At 40.3% G+C, this 17,980-nt stretch overlaps 1 protein-coding gene across 2 annotated transcripts in view; it reads right to left on the reverse strand.

Annotated features, from left to right (window-relative positions):
• Positions 1 to 17,980, reverse strand: part of ndufs1 (NADH:ubiquinone oxidoreductase core subunit S1) — a 33,479-nt gene that overhangs the window by 1,288 nt on the left and 14,211 nt on the right. For both annotated transcript variants that reach the window (XM_052027878.1, XM_052027942.1), the window contains 11 exons: positions 17,048 to 17,233; positions 14,845 to 14,979; positions 13,574 to 13,688; positions 13,002 to 13,147; positions 11,030 to 11,158; positions 9,083 to 9,212; positions 7,144 to 7,304; positions 5,486 to 5,640; positions 2,823 to 2,998; positions 1,218 to 1,352; positions 576 to 648 (listed from right to left, as the gene is read on the reverse strand). In XM_052027878.1, the coding sequence (XP_051883838.1) occupies positions 576 to 648; positions 1,218 to 1,352; positions 2,823 to 2,998; positions 5,486 to 5,640; positions 7,144 to 7,304; positions 9,083 to 9,212; positions 11,030 to 11,158; positions 13,002 to 13,147; positions 13,574 to 13,688; positions 14,845 to 14,979; positions 17,048 to 17,233 (1,541 nt within the window). The remainder of the gene's footprint in view (positions 1 to 575; positions 649 to 1,217; positions 1,353 to 2,822; positions 2,999 to 5,485; positions 5,641 to 7,143; positions 7,305 to 9,082; positions 9,213 to 11,029; positions 11,159 to 13,001; positions 13,148 to 13,573; positions 13,689 to 14,844; positions 14,980 to 17,047; positions 17,234 to 17,980) is intronic.

The following is a 17,980-nucleotide window of genomic DNA, read 5'->3' on the forward strand; positions in this document are numbered from 1 at the left end:
CTTTATCACTGCTGGTTGAGAGCTTGCTATGCACCACATATTGCCATGTTTGCTAAAATACTTTGCTAAGTATTCACATCACTTCAAATAATTTATTATTTGCAGTAATATAGGTGCACATCTGAATTGTGCATGGAGGCCCAAGCTCAGGAATTTCATCCCAAATACCTTAGTTGTTACTCTGTCATCTTTTAAGATCTTCTTAAATCCTTACCCTATGGCCAAGATTGGAACCATCACCCTCTTAGCTTGCTGTGCATTTTGTTAGAATGCCCTCTTGGACTTTACTCAACTCTCCATAAATGGGGATAGTTATGTGATTCTTATTTATGCATACCTTCTAAATATTCTTAGAAGTGTTTATTCTTCAGGAATGCCATAACTAATGTAACAACACATTGGGATGTATTGGTATACATCTCTGCCACCTGTATATTAAGCACAGCTACTATTTGTAAATAGTACATTTAACCTGTTTATCAAAGAATGGACCTTCCACATTTTATGGAATTCCTAAATTAACACAATGACCCAGGTTCCCAAATACTGTCTGAGTCAATATTCTAGTAACATACCAGTCATGTAAAAATCTTTAATTGTAAGTTGGGGTGGAATGAGTGGTTCATTTAGGATCTGTTGATTCACCAGCTGTAAGAAAGTGAAAATTGTTAGTTACAAAAGGCTACCTGGAGGACTGGAACAAAACTGAACAACATTGATCAATGCACAACGGTAGCATGAAAATACTCCAGCAACTTATTATAAACATGCTCACCCTGGTTTTCTGTAACTTACACGGTCTATGCAATCTCACACCAAAAATTCTCCACAGGATTCTGCAGCATAAAAATACCACTTCTTTAAATCTCTGGACCTCACTCTCCACACCATTGACAGTTATTCCTTCAGCATCTAGGACACTGCGCTTTGGAATTCATTCTTTAAACATGGTGTTCTCAACCTTCCTTGAATCCTTTAAGACACTCTTTGGAACTTGTTTCCATAACCTGGCTAAACATCAACTCTCCTTACTTTTTTTTTCCTATTAGACATCAGTAAACAACTCAAGATGCTTCTCGAGATTAAAGATGTTGTATGAATGCAATTATTTTCTTTTGGCTGTAGCCCCAGGTAATAATAATGTAAAAGCTGCAAAATGAAATGTTTATTTATTCAGCTACATGTGAACACTCCCATTTTAATAAAATCACACTGACCTTTGCAAGTTCATTTGCCTGCTTGAAAAAGTTGGCTTCTTCTACGTCATCATAGCAGATTAGGTTAGGAGATACCTCAGCCAGCCTCTCGCGGACTTCATCCAGAGTATCGTATGGAAGTGTCATACCAGCTACCTACAGAGAAATAAAGGACTAGAACTCATGACCATACTTACACATTCAATTTAAACCACCATCTGTTCAAAAACTCCATGGGTAAATATGACCAAGTAAGTCTTAATGTCTCACTCTGGGGGGTGAAAAAAAGGTGTTTTTGTCCACATTTTCCTAATAGTTCAAAAGGATAAAGAGAAAATTGATATCATATGATGCAATGCTGAATTGTGCAAACAGGGAAGACAAATTCCACTTCTATCCCAAGTGTCAGTTGTAGCGCAGAGATTTGTCACTTCGAACCTTGTTCCAAGGACTTGAAGATAAAAATCCCCATCAACTCTCAGACTGAGGAATGTACACCTCAAAAGTGCCATCTTTTGGTATTGGTATCAGTTTATTATTGTCACTTGTACTGAGGTACAGTGAAAAACTTGTCTTGCATACCAATCGTACAGGTCAATTCATTACACAGTGCAGTTACATTGAATTAGTACAGAGTGTGTTGTTAAGTGGATTAGCCTTCTTGGGTAAACATGACGATTCACAGACCACTGCTACAAATTTTCTCCTCGATAACCTGGTACCTCCCTTATTACTGAATGAAAGATTATCAGATCAATATCACATTACTAGTTGTGGGACTGTATGCACAAATGGGTTGCTGTATTTTCTACAGTACAAAAATGGCCATACTTTAAGATGCTCTATTAAGTCTTGAGATTGTGGAAGGTGCTCTAGAAGTGCAAGTCTCTTCATAAATGAAAGGCCCACCACAGCCAACCATGCATTTTATTTCTGAATTACATCAGCTTAGCTCAATTATTGTCAAGTGAGCTGAAGATTAATTCCAGATCTGACAGCTGTCATGAAGAGCTTGAAACCTACGCCCAATCTGAGAAAGGATTCTGCAAGAACAAACATCAGTCATGCAATGGTTATTCTCTGATAGCTCATTATGGGGGGGGGGGGGGGGGGGCAGTGGGAAACTAATGATAAAATGATGAGATGTGCAATTTTCACAAACAGACTTTAAAGGTTTTGGAAGACTGAATAATTCCTTTTATGCTTAAACAGTGCTTTTTATATTCCAATAACAGCCTTGGTTCTCATGGAATTAGATTCCATCATTTGGTCCCCGCTTTACTTTTAGATGGGAAGGAGGCAGAGAAAACACAAATCTTTAGGTGTGATTTTTAGCCTTCTGAACAAAGGTTAATTTTAAGACAGCATCAGAGAAATGCAAGTCTATTCACGCCCCTTTCATGATATCTCACAACACTTCAGAGCAAATAGTGCCTTTGAGCATGTGCAAAACTGAAATGCAATATCCAACTCATGAAAGCAAGCTCCCACGATCAAAACTCAAAATGACCAGCTAATGCTTTGGTAGTATTGCAAGAAGGAATTAAGATAAGGATCTAACATGAGGAATAGAATAGGTTCTTGCCCTCCTGTTTGTTCTTATTTCCACACACACTCCGACAGTACCTCAGAAATTGCACGGATGATTTGCCAATCCTCCCTGGCCATGCCTGGAGCAGTCACTGCCACTCTGGTCTGTTGGGCACGGCCCTCTGTGTTGACATAAGTAGCAGTTTTCTCTGTGTAAGCAGCTCCGGGGAGAACAACGTCTGCCATAGGTGCTCCAACATCTCCATGATGTCCTAAATAGGGATGATATTTCAATTAAAAACAGAACATGACATTTGGCATGCTGAATATCTGGGAAAGAGCTAAAGTTTCATCAGGACAAGAAGGTATAGGTTATAAGCAGGAACAAATTGAGGGAAAAAGAGTACAAAGAGAAAAGGGTAGAAGGCAGACATAACTAATAATAATAATAATAATAATTCGACAAGAGGAATGTGCAAGTCAAAATGGGGAAGGTAAAAAAACAAAGATGGGTATACAATTATAAATAGGAATTCCCAAATCATTACCAAGACCCACTGCATTAAGAAGTGTGGACACTGGTTATGATACGAAATCGCTGGTCAATGTTGAATCTACATTGAAAGCAGCTTGTATTATATAATACTTTCGATACAGTAAGATCCAATCACGTACTTCAGAATAGTATTACCAAAGAAAATATGGCATCGAGTTATTCAGGGAAAGCTCGGTCCGAGGTTTACCGGAACAGTTGGGGAGGGAATCTCAAAGTTGTGTGCCTTGGCAGTTGAAGGCACAGCCACCAGCTGTGTGAGTGATCATTTAAGATGACAGGGATGGAGCAGATTAGAGAATGGGCAGGGAGAGCCACAGAGGGTTTTAAGAAACGATGGAGAGAACTTTACATTATTTAACCTGGAACCAATGTCAATCCATAAACACCTGGGTAATGGGTGAAGACTTTGTACGAGTTAGCACACCAGTAACAGGTTTCTGAATGATCTCAATTTTACAGCAGGAACCGAGGAAGACTTTTCAAATGCACTTCTAACAATCAAGTCTAGAATTAACAATGTCTTTTATGAGGGGTACAGCAAGGGAGGTAACGCAGTGGCAGAACCAGGCAATATTATGAAACAGCATTACTCATGTTGGCACGAATACGGGGTCATTCTGGCTTCATTTGTGATGAAGTTGCCAAGTTTTGGTTCAGCCTCAAACAGATGATGGTGAGAAGCTAGAATCAATGGCTAAGGGAGTCAAGGCAATGGCTCTTCTCAATATTTAGTTGAAGAAATTTCTTCTCATCTTAATATAGGAGACTGAAGAGAGAGCTCAGAGTGAGAATGGGAGGTGATTTAATATGATGGCTGGATGGAAAATAGTGATGCTGAACCACCTGTGGATGACAGTGGGCTTGTAGCAGATATTACTTTTCATTCCTGCAGCTGGGGGTCAGTGGTGGACAATGTGAACACAAAGAAAGAATAGAAAATGGCAGAACAATTTGTCAAAATATTTCATTTTGGGGTAAGAGCAGGAAAGGGAAGTGAAAAGCATTAACATGTTAGGAAAAAGGGGAGACAGAGGGCAACGATGAAGAACTTGAACAAATGAAAATAAAAGAAAACCTGCAGATGCTGCAAATCCAAAGTAAGAACACTAAATGTTAGAAACACTCAGCAGGTCAGGCAGCATCTGTGGAAAGAGAAACGGTTAACATTTCAGGTCCTGGACCCTTCGTCGGAACTGGGAAAGACAGAAACAAGTTAGTATGGGTAGCAGAGAAGGTGGGAGAGGAAGTTGGGTGGAACAAAGGCAATTTCGCTGAAAGATTGAAACAGGGTGACCCAGTGTGGCGATTAATAGGCAGTTCAGATCAGATTGAGCCTCTGTGTATAATGCATTGAAGGTAAGGCTGTTAGACATGCTCAGCAGGATATAGTATACAAAAGCAAACAAAAACTGAGCCAAAACAATAGCAGGCAAAAATGGCCATTTCTCATACAAACAGAAAGAAAGAGCAAATCATCTAAAGTTCAGAACTCGACGGTGAGGACTTGAATAAAGAATGTTACATTTCTCCATGACTTCAGATGTAATTAGTACCTCTGCAGGTTCCCATAACAAAGCCATTTATTTGAAGGAAGTGAATAGAATCAAAGAAGTTGCTTCTACCGGCAGTGTGGATTGGTACTGATTTGGCCCACATTTAGGGAAGCAGAGGGTGCTCAGGTAAGCCTGGTGGCAGGTGCATATATGGTGGGCTCAGACAGTAAAAAAAAGCGAAGCTGTTAAAGTGGCAAAGGGCTTTGGAAGAGTCTCAGAGGTAGGTTGGATAAGAGTAGACAAGGCCAGGCAGAAACCATGGATTGACCAGGAGAGGTGCTGGGAAGTAGGTGCTGGGGTGGCCCACACGACACCATAATGGCCAGAGTATTACAAGTACGACTTTGCCCCATTTCCCCTTGGCCCTATGCTTCTCCCCTTCATCTCCCTGTAAAATAAACATGAAAAAACAGAACCAATTAGGGACAAATGTACTCTGGAAGACTCTTCTCTAAATCTGCCCTCAGATGCTCAAAGTCTGTTCAGGAAATCACATAAATCACATGCTACCCATGAAAGGTACTTTCATTCTGCAGAATATAATCATCCTAGTCAAGAACTCTAGAAAATATACACAGAGCCACCACCCCAGCCATCAATGGATCACAATCTCACCAGTTTTTGTAGATGTTACTAGCCCTGACACTTACCTTGATAAATGACGAAGCAGTCCTTTGGAAGATCCTGCCGTGTGATGCAGCCACTATCTGCTCCTACAAGGAAAAGTACCTTGGGCGGATTTTTCCGGATAACATCAACACCAGCTTTGTATCCCAAATCCAGAGCAGCCACTTGACTGGCAAACCTGCAGAAAGACATCCCAATATTTTTTCCCCTCACATTAAATAAACATGGCTAGATAACAGCCACAGCTTCCACTACAACATCCTTGCTTAATCTTAACTGAAGGTTGCTGATACTTCTATAGGATTGTACAAGTAGGTTATTTGGTCCATTATTCCTCTGCGGGCTTTTTGAAAGAACGAGTCTAACCTTCTTGATATTTTATAATTCACAAATTCCCTTTCCTCGTATGTACTTAGCGCCCTGTTGAAACCTGCTACTGAATCTGCTTCCACAACTCCACCAGTGCAATATATTGCAGATCGCTGCTCAGGGTGAAACAAATTCACCTCATTAGAACCGAAAATAAAACAAAACTGCAGATGCTGGAAATACTCAGCAGATCAGGCTGTGTCTGTGGGAGGAGAAACAGAGTTACTGCTTCAGATAAAAGACCCTTCCTAGTACGTACTTAGTATACCACTGGAAATTGCTACCGATTCCCTTCAACCTGCGGTGTTAACTCTGTTTCTCTTTCCACAGACGCAGCCTGACCTACTGAGTATTACAAGCATTTTCTGCTTTTTTAAAATGTTATCGTTCATCAGATGAAAGTAGATTTTTTAAAAAATTAAAATATCATAATGGTTCTGATGAAAAGTCATCAAACTGAAACATTAACTACTTCCTGTTCAGATGTTGCTTGGGTATTGCCAGCATGTTGTATTTTATTTCCAATTTCTGGCATCTGCAATATTTCTGTTTTCCACTTTGCCCCTTCTTTGGTCCCCTAACCAGAGGATGATTGGCAGCCAATTTTGTTGGCATTGGAAATTACTTTTCATCTCCACTCCCAAAATCCTTTGTAATTTGGAACATCTCTGTTTGAGCTCTACTTAACATTCCTTGGGCTAGAAGAACAATCCAACTTCTGTGGTCTCTCCACTTAACCAGAATTATCATCACTGACTTGGATGAGGTGAAATTTGCTGTTTTGCAGCAGCAGTACAGTACAAAGACATAAAATTACTATAAATTACAAAATAAATAGCACAACAAATAAACCAGAATAATGAGGTAGTTCATATGTCTATGAACCATTTAGAAATCTGATGGTGGAGGAGAAGAAGCTGTTTCTGAATTGTTGAGTGTGGGTCTTCAGGATCCTGTACCTTCTCCCCAATTGTAGCAACAAGAAGAGGGCATGTTGCAAGGACCCGCATCCTGGTAGTTTTTCCCCCTCAGGTGTCTTCAATGAATTAGAACAGCTGTCCTTAAGGCTTCAAAGGATTAAACCAACCCTGAACCCCAAACCCAGGGGATGGTTTATGATCTCCACCCGAACTCCAAATTCAACGCCATATTTTTGCTGTATTTCAGAGGAAGACACTGGATTCTTCGAAGTGACTAGCTTCAGCTGCAGAGGAGCTATATCACACTATGAAAATGTCTCTCAGAACCCAGCATAAAATTATTTGTTGCTGCTCAAGTTGCTAGTTCATCTAATTTTGATCTCATCACTGACCTCTGAAGAACATTTAAAACTTTCCAAGTATCCGCTACCCCACTGCCCACTCGGGCATTCTGTGCAATGGTGCTGACTGCGGCGTGGATGGCTGCACCGTCACTACGTTGGAGAATCGAACTTCCCAACACCACCATGGGTTTCTTGGCTTTGTTTAAGACCTATTTGCCATCGGATTGGAAGAGAAAGTAGTATATAAATTACATGTTTCCCGTAATCTTCACCTGTACTCAGTTTAAGAGCAGTCTCAAAGAACTCTAATACCTAAACCAGTGTGCAACATTTATTCTCGTAATTTTCTTTCTTGACTATGGAACCGATTGACAGCCTAGATCATTTATCACACAAAAAAATACTTTCCTGGCTAAACCAAGCTCCTTAAGGTTTAATCTGGTAATGTGTGTTGTTGAACACCACTGCATTAGCATTTCTCTTTACACCAAGTTGTTCCTGTGACAGTTGACCAAAACAAATGTACTCATGTTATTAACAACGACTCTACCATTTTTCAGTCCAGGGTCCAAATGACCCACTAACTGGATGCACAGAAACAGCACACCCTACTAACATGCTCTTGCATGTACAAACAGATGTTAAAACAACTGCGACTTGTTCTTTTATTTTTTTTAAATAAAGTTCATGTGGCAATTGTTACAGAGATAAATAAGACGTTTGGCGTTCGACTGAATAAGTGTCATATTGCCAATGGGAACATAGTTATAACTATAGGATTCCATGGGGGCCCTAAGGGATGGAGCTGTTTGAAATATTTATGATTCCACTTTGAGACAAAAAGGAATATTGTGTGGACACAAGAGACTGTAGATGCTGGAATATGGAGCAAAAAACAAGCTGCTGGAAGAACTCAGCAGGTTAGGCAATATCTGTGGAGGGAAATGGACAGTTGATGTTTCAAGTCGAGACCCTTCATCTGGACTGAAAGAGAGAAGAGAGATAGGCAGTATAAAAGGGTGAGGGGAGAGGGTGGAGCAAGAGCTGGCAAGTGATAAGTGGATCCAGGTGAGGAGAGGTGATAGGCAGATGATAGGGGGAAAGAGTGGAAATAGCAACAGAAGCTGGGAGGTGATAGGTGGAGGCGACAAAGGGCTGAAGATGATGGAATCTGATAGAAAAGGAAGGTGGAGCATGGAATCAATCGAGGGAGGTTGGGTGGGGAACCAGTGGGAGGAGTGTGTGGGTAATAGGCAGCTGGAATAGGTGGAGGAGGACGATGGGGGCTGGAGTGTAAGAAGAACTGGGTAGACCAGGAGGAGAGAGGAAAGGGACAGAGGGAGAGCAGTGTACATAAATTGTTAATCCTCAGGGTTACATAACCTTGCAAGACAAATTGCTGCATAGGTAATTTCCAAACCAGCTGGATCCACTTAGAGAAGCTATTGTCAAATCAGAGGGGAAACAGCTAAACAAAAGCTACAAATTGTTACAGAAGCACCAGAAAGGCAAACAAAAACAGTAGCTGCCATAAATATGAAGTTATAACCAAGTACTGGAAGTAGTCGGCAGACCAGACAGCATATGCTGAGGGAGAAACAGAAAATGTTTTGCTTCTCATGGAACGGTGCTTGACCTAAAACTTTAACTTGATTTCTCCCTTCACAGATGCTGCCTAACCTGCTGAATGTTTCCAGCACTTTGTTTTTTGCTACATATTTGCTTACTCCTTGAAGGACTTGCTAAGTGACCATGTTGAGGCCCCAAAGAGAAAGCCACTTTGCTTCCTGCTGATATTTAATCCTAATTTCCTTTTGAGGGGTTCAAATAATGTGACATTTTCTGTGCTGGTACTGGAGTCAATTCTGTGCCAATAGGACCAAGTGTGTAGCATTTGCTCTATCAGCAAATTTATTTTAATACATCTACTATTCAAGTTTCAGTTAATAAAGTATGAATATGAATTGCACATGGACATAAACCATACCTCGCTGAAAGGGTGCTTTCCTGATGCAATCTCCTGTAATACCTCTGGAGATTCCCCAAGATGATTGTAGGAATAACTTAAATCCACATTTGCCCCAACTAAAGCCACTTGAAGATCGTTGTGCAGCCAGCTGTAAATTGCCACAAACATTTAATGTTACATAGATACTGATTACTGGTTCAACTGTTTAAGTAAACCAGCAAAAGATGCTGTTAGCAACAGGTCTAGCATTATTTGATAGAATAATGAGAAGAGTACAAACCAGTCAGAAATTTCCAATGAGCATGCCTTTCCTTCCAAACTCTTATAAAGCTACCTGTAATGTAATAAACCTCCAATCTGCACAGAGTCTTGTGGTGAAAATTAGAAAAGCAATACTATGTTGCATGTACAAAGGTCAGATTGTACAGATGGATGAAGGAAATGAAATAACAATTTCAAACCTTACACTTGGAGAACATTTCTCCTGGCCGCTGGATATCCAAGAGTAGCCAAGTTCCATTTGCGTGCTGTTGTATTGTGGGAACTACAGTTGCCAACTTATGTACGGCAAGCCCTCACAAATTTGGGAGCAATGCAATAGAACCAAGTAATTTGTTTCCTTTATAGAGGAAAAAAACCCACCAGAAATTATTCCTTTGCACTATTTTCAAAATAGCATAATCGAATATTTTTAAAACAAGATATATATACCCACTTGAGAGAATGGCTTTGGTTTAATATTTTATCCAAAAGATGGCAAAACAAACAATGAAGCTCACTGTACTGGCAGCATGGAGCTAGATTCTTTCCCCCCCTCAATTATCCAAAGTGAAACTTGAACCAACAATCTTCAAAGGGAAAGTGCAATCTACTGAACTGACAGTGACATGCAAATATATTCAGTAGGTGGGTAATAGATAAAAACATGCTCCCATGGAAAATAAGTAACAGAACAACTAGACATAGGGTCAATTTATGTAGTTATAATTTCTATGTGCTTCGTCAATTTATAGACTTTGCACCCCATAATGATCCATCATGAACAATATCAAAAAAAACCTGTTAGCGTCTCTTTCTCCCCACATCATTTATCTTGAAGGTGAGAACAGGCAGTCCCTGCTTCGGTTCTTATTGATCCAGATGTGGCCAGAGAATCATCTGCAATGGCTTTTCTCCCAACTCCCACATATTAGTCTGAGAAGACACATGTACGACTCTTTTCTGGATAAGATTTCATAGGGAGTTATGGAATCTTACAGCATCAAAACAAGCCCTCCAGCTCCCAGAGTTTGTGCTGAACATCAAGCACCCACCTATATTAATCCCGTATTTTCCCACTAATTCCCCCTAATTCCCTTACTGCCCACCATCATAGAGGCAGTTTACAGTAGCTAAGTAACCCATCGCCCAGCACCATCTTAGCATGTGAGGGAAACTGGAACACAGAGGGGAAATCTACATAGTCACAGGGAGAACATACAAACTCCACACAGTCAGTATCAAACCCAGGTCTCTGGAAAAGCTGTGAGGCAGTGCCACTAGCCATTGCCAAATTGTGCTGGGCCCAAATTTTAATGCTGTCTTGCCCACCCTTCCATCTTCTGTCCAAACTAAACCAAAACCATCAGACTATGACATACATCATCTCAATCACCAATTATTGTTACGCTTGCTGAATCAGATTGAGCAATTTCATAAATTTGAGCCAATTTTAAAATTATGCTTGTTTTCAGATTAATCCATTACCTCACCCTCTCTATCATTAATCTCCTTTTGTTTTGCATCTCTGTGTCAAATTTTATTTTATTACACTCTTTGGATATCTTACTTCAAAAGTGCCATTCAAATGCAGGCAACATAATTATCTGCTACCACAGCAGAGGAGCAAAGGAAAGTATTAGAGTCAGGAGCAGTTTCCATTCAGACTATTGCATGCTCCTTTTTCACATCAGAAACAATTCTCACCTCTTTCTTACGCGAACATTGAAAAGTGGGGCTTCAAAGCGTGGGTTGGTGCCAACCAGCAGCAGTACGTCAGCCTCTTCCACTCCAGCAATCTTGGTGTTCAGCAAGTAATTGGAGCGCAAGTCGGTGCTGTTTGGGAAAAGAAAAAGAGGTCAACCCTTCAAGAGTTATCACTCTAACAACCTTAATGTTCTAGGAACTGCACAAATCCAAGCGCATGTAGTCAAGGAAATCAGTTGGCCACAAACTACACCACTCCTGACCTACTCCAGTGTTCATGCGACATGTGTGATTGGTCCAGTTGAGTTTCCCCAAATGCTATCAAGCTGTAAAACTAACTTCAATAGTTCTGGCAATTTGTGTAAGACAACTGACAAAATATCCACAAAAGTTTCAGGTTTTTGTTAAATTTCCCATATCCCTCAGGGATGGGATCCTGTCACCATTAATGTGGAATGATTTATGCACAATTCAAGAGAACATTGTATGAACATTCAGAAGAAATGTTCCAACACCATCTCCATCTTTAATAAATGCAATTTCTCCTATGTAACTGAAGAAAAAGCCAAAATAGTCCAGTGGTGGGGAAAATGTACACACATTCCACTGAGCTATTCCATTATAGTAGCAAGGAAAGCTCCTGGTTCTCAGAAATATGGCATTTAAAAGACATTTGGACAGGTACACGGATAGGAAAGGTTTAGAGGGATAAGGGCCAAACACAGGCAAATGGGACTGGCTCAGTTAGGCAACTTGGTTGGCATGGACAAGTTGGGCCGAAGGACTTTGGTGCTGTATAGCTCTATGACTCTATAAATAGGAATCTATCAAGTCATAAGTGCAGAAACTTGTTTTATGTAACTGACCATGTCTAGAGCAAAACCCCACAAAATACAGTGAGATGAATACCCCAGCTAATCACTTGGGTGGAAATGAAGTCAAGAACATTGTTCAAGTTTGTTGAAAAAGCCTTGGTGTCTCTACAAAAAGTAACCATAACATTTTTAACGTATACCTTGACTATCAAGTGGGCCTCAGTTTATCATTCACATGCCAAACACCAGTACCACCTACAAATAAGATTTACTTGGTACTGCATTCAGAAGGCCAATCTAATCTATGTACTTGAACCCTGGAGCTGTCCTTGAAACAATAAATCTTCTGATTCAGAGCCAACTGAGAGCATCTATAGAAGAGTGTCCTGTGCACAGTGGGTACAACATGTTGCTGTGCTAATGCATGGCCAGGGTGATTAAATGAAGCTCTGTACCCAGACCCTCCACATGTTAAGCTGCTGCTCCCTGCATGGCTTAATGGCAGGGAAGAGTTGAAGAAATGTTTCTGAAATAAACAAACTTAAATGGAATTCAGGCTGTTCTTTGAGTGCTTATACTCGTGGTGCACACTATTAGATGCCCGCAAACATATCTGCTCCTCAAAAGGAGAAGAGTATAGAGATACCCAAGGGTTACACTACAGTACACCAGAACAATACCGCCACAAAATACCTCCTGTGCACCTGAGAAAGGAGAGTTGGGGAGAATGAAAAACATGGTTTAGGGCGTGATTAGTGTAAATATGGTCAGAATGCACTTGGCCTATTTCCATGCTGTATCTCTCCATTAGCAGAGAGAGGAGGTTGCAATTCCTGTCACTCTGATTGCAATGGCAGAGTGTAAAGATTTGTCTGTCATGCTTCAGAAGTTCAGCACTAATCCAAAATTGACACCACTCAAAATGTGGGGAAATAGCTGACGCATCGTAAGGCTATGAGGAGCCACAGCGAACTTAAGAAGTGGTAACCTATTCTCACCATTGAAGGATGTTTGCTAACAATGTCAAAAAGAAGCTATGGTGACAGAAAATGTGATTACAGTTGTAAATATGAAAAATCAATTCAAATTGTGTCACTGTCATACTGCAACTTATGACAAATCAAAAATCAGTGTACCCTTGACCTCTTCAGCCTTACCCAGCTCCAGTCATAGGAAAGATCTCCTCCGTGCACAGTGCATCGCTGTTTAATCTGTTGATCAAGTCCTTTAGTGCCACAAGAGCCTCTGCATCGACCATTCCTCCAACAATAGCAGCTACTTCTTTATTCTGCACTCTCTGCAACTTGGAACCACATGAGGAAAAGATTGGAGGAGGGAAAAAAAAGTCCAGGAATTCACTGAAATAATACAGCACAGTAGGCCATCATTTATCTCACTGTGTCTGTGGCAGCTGTTTGAAAAAGCTTCAAAATCCTTACCCTGTCCCCTTTAAATATTTATCCAATTTCTTTCTGGAAGTTACTATTGAATCTTCTTCCATCATCTTTTCAAGCTCTACATCTCCAATGACAATAATGTGTTTTATATATCATTTCTCATCTTTCCTCTAGCTCTTCTGCTAACCATCTTAAATCACTGAACATTGGTTATTTTCAGCACTCTACCATCCTTACCACTGCTCACCAGTAGAAACCCAACAGTGCCTTTTACCTAATTCTCCCCTCCTCCACTGCACTTTAGGCCATTGTAACTTGTATTAGTTTATTACCACTTCTGCAATCCGACTCAATGCCTCCTCCCAAGATGCAGATACCAGCTGCCCCTTTGGGTTCCTGACCAAGGGAACGGTTAAGCGTTGTCGCTTAAGGCCATCGTATGCAAATCTGCAGAGGAAGACAGTGTATTAAGCAAACTAATACACAGAAAAATCACAGAATTGGAAGCAGTGAGGCCCTGTTGAAGGCATTTGATTCCTGTAACATGGATTACATTAATGAAATAATGAGTCTTAGCCACCTTTCATTTTATTTTAAAGGAACAATTCACAAAGGCACATGGTTCCAGAGCATTGTTTGAAGAAACAGGAGCCTTGGCCTTTGTGCAGAAAACTTGTTTAAAATTATAAAGAATTTAAACCGTTTCTTTGAATTTCATTTATTTCTGGTTACTAAAAAGTCAGTAACTAAAAGAGATTGAAGCAATGCACTTAACAAAAGAACTAATGTATGGAAAAACTAAAAAAAAAAATCAGGTCAGGTGGCAACTATTGGAAAGAGAACCAGACTTGGGGTGAAGGGTCTTCAACCTAAAACATTAACTCTGATTCACTTTCCAGGTACTGACTAACCTGTTGAGTGTTTCTAACATTTTCTTCTTTTATTTCAGATTTCCAACATCTGCAGTTCTTTTGATTTTCACATGGACAGACTATTTTGTTTTAAACAAGTGGCATGGGGGATCAAGACTAACGGGATTACTCGAACAGGAAGACCCAGTACAGGTCTAAATAGTCTCCTTGAATCTAAGGAGTGTTGTCTTTATCATCTGAAAAGGAAGGACTCATATTTATAATGCCTTTCATAACTTCAGGATAATCCAAGAATGTCATGAATTACCATTGAAGTGTAAACAATAACATGATGAAGACAAGATAATTAATTCTAGGTTATGATAGGCATTACTGTTGTACAGGGTACCAGGAAAGATTCTATTCTTTGCAATAGTGTCATGGATCTCATACATCCAGCCAAGAGGAGGACTGTGGCTTTACTTTAATGACCACCTCCAACAGCACCTCATATGCTGCTCTGTAATGTCAACTGAGTGAGGGGCTGGAACTGCATCCTCGCACCCAATGATGACAGTGTTGCAACTCACATATGGCTGTAAACTGAAAAAAGGGGAGGAAATTTATTTCTCTTCAAAACAATAGCTTCCAAATGTGAGGCTCTCTAATCTATACCAATTCATAAAAACGTTGGAGGATTTTACATCAGGTAACAATTTGTACAAGATATTCATTTAAATAAAATCCATCACCTGGTCTTATCAGAAATCCACTCCTCATTCACATCCTCATTTAACCTTGGCAGGATTCTCATCACCTCCCCAGTGCGTGTGCTCACGACAATGTTGCTGCCAACAGCATCCATCACATCGATGGATTCAGTCTTCCTGATGAAGAATTAGGACAGTTCAGAAAAAAAAATTATATCCAGAGGTTTTGGATGGAAATGACAAGTTAATCAACCCACTTTATACTTGAACAAGTCATAATGCTCTTCACATGGCAATGCCCATATACAGTCTCACTGTCAGATATAGCATTGTGTTGTCTGAATGTTAGTCACTGTGATTTCAAGGATAAGAATGCCCAAATTTAAAATCCCAAGACATTTAAATTTCTGGTACTGTTATCAATTATTGGTAAGCTCACTTCCAAACATCAAGGAATGCGACTCATACAGGGAGCCACTAGGATTTGCACAAAAATGACTTTTCTTGACACAGCCTTGACTTTCTCTTCTCCTTGAAAGGGAAGTTCCAGTCAATCAACACTTCCCCAAGCACAGCTGAGATTTCAACTCACTGGGGTGAAATGAAGGCTAAAGAGGTTAAATTATAAGGACAATCAGGCTTGTATTCTCTCTAGTACTTCCTTTTTTAAAATTCCCTCATGATGTGCACGAGACCATTTCTGGCAAGACATTGCCCACTTCTAACTGGACTTGAGAAGATGATGGTGAGCCCCCTCCTTGAATTCGGCAATCCTTCAAGCAAAGGTATTCCCAATATATTGTCAGATATGGAATTTCAGGATTCTGAAGGGACAGCAAAACAAAAACAGGATGTGTGCCATTTGGTAGGGAAACATACAAGAGGTGATGCCTGATCTCTCTACTGCCCCTGTCTTCTTAGGAGTGCTAGTCATGGGTTTTGAGAGATTAATTTGAAATATTGGTGTGATTTAGTTGAGATATTCGAGATGATTAAAAGGTTTAATAGAGTAAAACAGTCCAACATATTTGGGGATAACAGAGATGACATCAAGAAGCACTTCTTTGCCACAAAGAGTAGTGGAAAACTTCTGTCCTTGAGGAACCCGCTAAGACTTGGGAGAGGTCAACTTTCAGTTTGAAAATAATAAATATTTTTGGGCAAGCGTATTAAGGGGTATGGAACCTAGATGAGTAAATGAGGTTGAGATAAAAAATCAGCCGGGATCTAACCAAATGCCCAACAGGGTAGAGGAAGTCGAAGGGCCACCTACTGTTCCTTCATTCCTCACTAAGCAAATAATTGAGGTGTGTTTGTATCCCTAACACCACATAGCAGATTGCATCAAAAGCACAAAGCAGGACTGATGCACACATTGTAACTCATCAAAATATACAAGCCTGCCTCAAACACAAAAACACAAGAAAATAGCAGCAGAAGTAGGTCACCAGACCCCTCTGCCCTGCCCCACCATTCAATGTGATCATGGCAGATCTATGCTAACCTCAACTCCTCTTCTGTGCCAGTTTCCCAAGGCCCTCAATCTTTCAAATCTTTACCTATCTCTACCCAAATATTTCTAATGATCCTCCACCACCCTTGGGGATGGAGAATTCCTGAAATTCACTACCCTCTGAGAGAAGAAATTTCTACGCACTCGGTTTTAAATTACCTTTATTTTGTAGCTGTATCCCATTATTTGTGACTCTCCCACTGTTGAGTGCATCTCAACACCTGCCCTGTCAAGATTCCTTAGGATCTTGTATGTTTGAATAAGGTCACTCTCAGTCTTCTAAGCTCCAGGAATACAGACTGAAACTGCATAGCCTCTTGATAGGAGAGCCCTCTCATCCCAGGAATTAGCTTCATGAATCTCCTTTGGACTGCCTTCAACACCTTTACATCCTTTTTTAGGCAAGGGGATCAAAACTGTGCACAGTATTCCAGATGTGGCCTCACCAACATGCTGTAGAATATAACAAGACCTCATTCCTCCTTATTCTTAAACTCCAACCCCTTCACAATAATGGCCAACATGCCTTTACTTTTTTAACCTGTCTGCTAACTTTTTGTGAGTCATGCCCTAGGACACCTCCATCCCTCTGAACTTCACTCATCTACAGTCTCTCTCCATTTAGATAACAGTGCGTTTTTGGCCCCTCTTACTGAAGCGCATGACCTCGCACTTCCCAACAGTAAAGGTTGCAACAAGTTCCAATGCATAATAGCCGGGCAAATATTTAACCTGGTCTCCCAAGGTCGGGCAGTGAAGGCATAGGGCTTAGATGTCAAAGCTCCAACGGGACAGAGGTCGATGATGTTCCCCGATACTTCAGACATGAACATCTTCTCAATGTATGTCCCAACTTGCATTTCATTTCCTCTTCCTGTGGTGCCCAAGTCATCCACACCTGCCACTTCACTGGCAAACCTGTTGACGAACAGAGTTACAAAAAATTTGTATGGAAATATTTGTCTCAATCACCTACATCGCAGATTTGACATTCGATAAAGCTTCTCCTGTTCTTCCTGAAAAAGGCCCCTTGGCTGCAATTGGGGTTTTATTTGATTGTGGTTGCGATTGTGTTGTGCATGATGGACTGTAACATTTCCAACATGACATCAGTGCACACCATCTTCTGATTTTAGTATATCAGTAAATCTCCTAAGGCACTCTCAGACAATGGCAGTGTTTGAGTCACTTTATAAAAACTGTATCATTCTTGTGGTATGCTTTGGTGTATCCTTCCAAGACTACAAAATCTAATTAATGTTACCAACAATGCTCAAATTCACACACTATTTTTGACTCTTTTCTATTATTGAAGCAATGTTCACCATCCTTCATGACATCACATTATCCCAAAGTACTTTACAGACAATGCATAACAAAGTCTCAGAATTATCAATTCAACACTAACTTCTATTTTATAGCACCTTTATCTTGTCACAAATACCCTGAAGTGCTATACATATTTTTATATATAATATAAATAAAACACATGACTGCAGAGCCACTTAACAGGATAGTGGGGCAAATGACCAGAAGTTCAGTAAAATAAGTAAATTTCAAGGACAAGCTTGAAGGGGACAGAAGAAAGGAAGAAAAAAGGATTTAAGGAGGGAATTCCAGACCTAAGTGTTTTGGTAGCTAATGGCAATAGCCACCAATAGCAGA

The sequence above is a fragment of the Pristis pectinata genome, chromosome 1 (genome assembly GCF_009764475.1).
Source record: "Pristis pectinata isolate sPriPec2 chromosome 1, sPriPec2.1.pri, whole genome shotgun sequence".
In the NCBI taxonomy this organism is placed as follows: Eukaryota; Metazoa; Chordata; class Chondrichthyes; order Rhinopristiformes; family Pristidae; genus Pristis; species Pristis pectinata.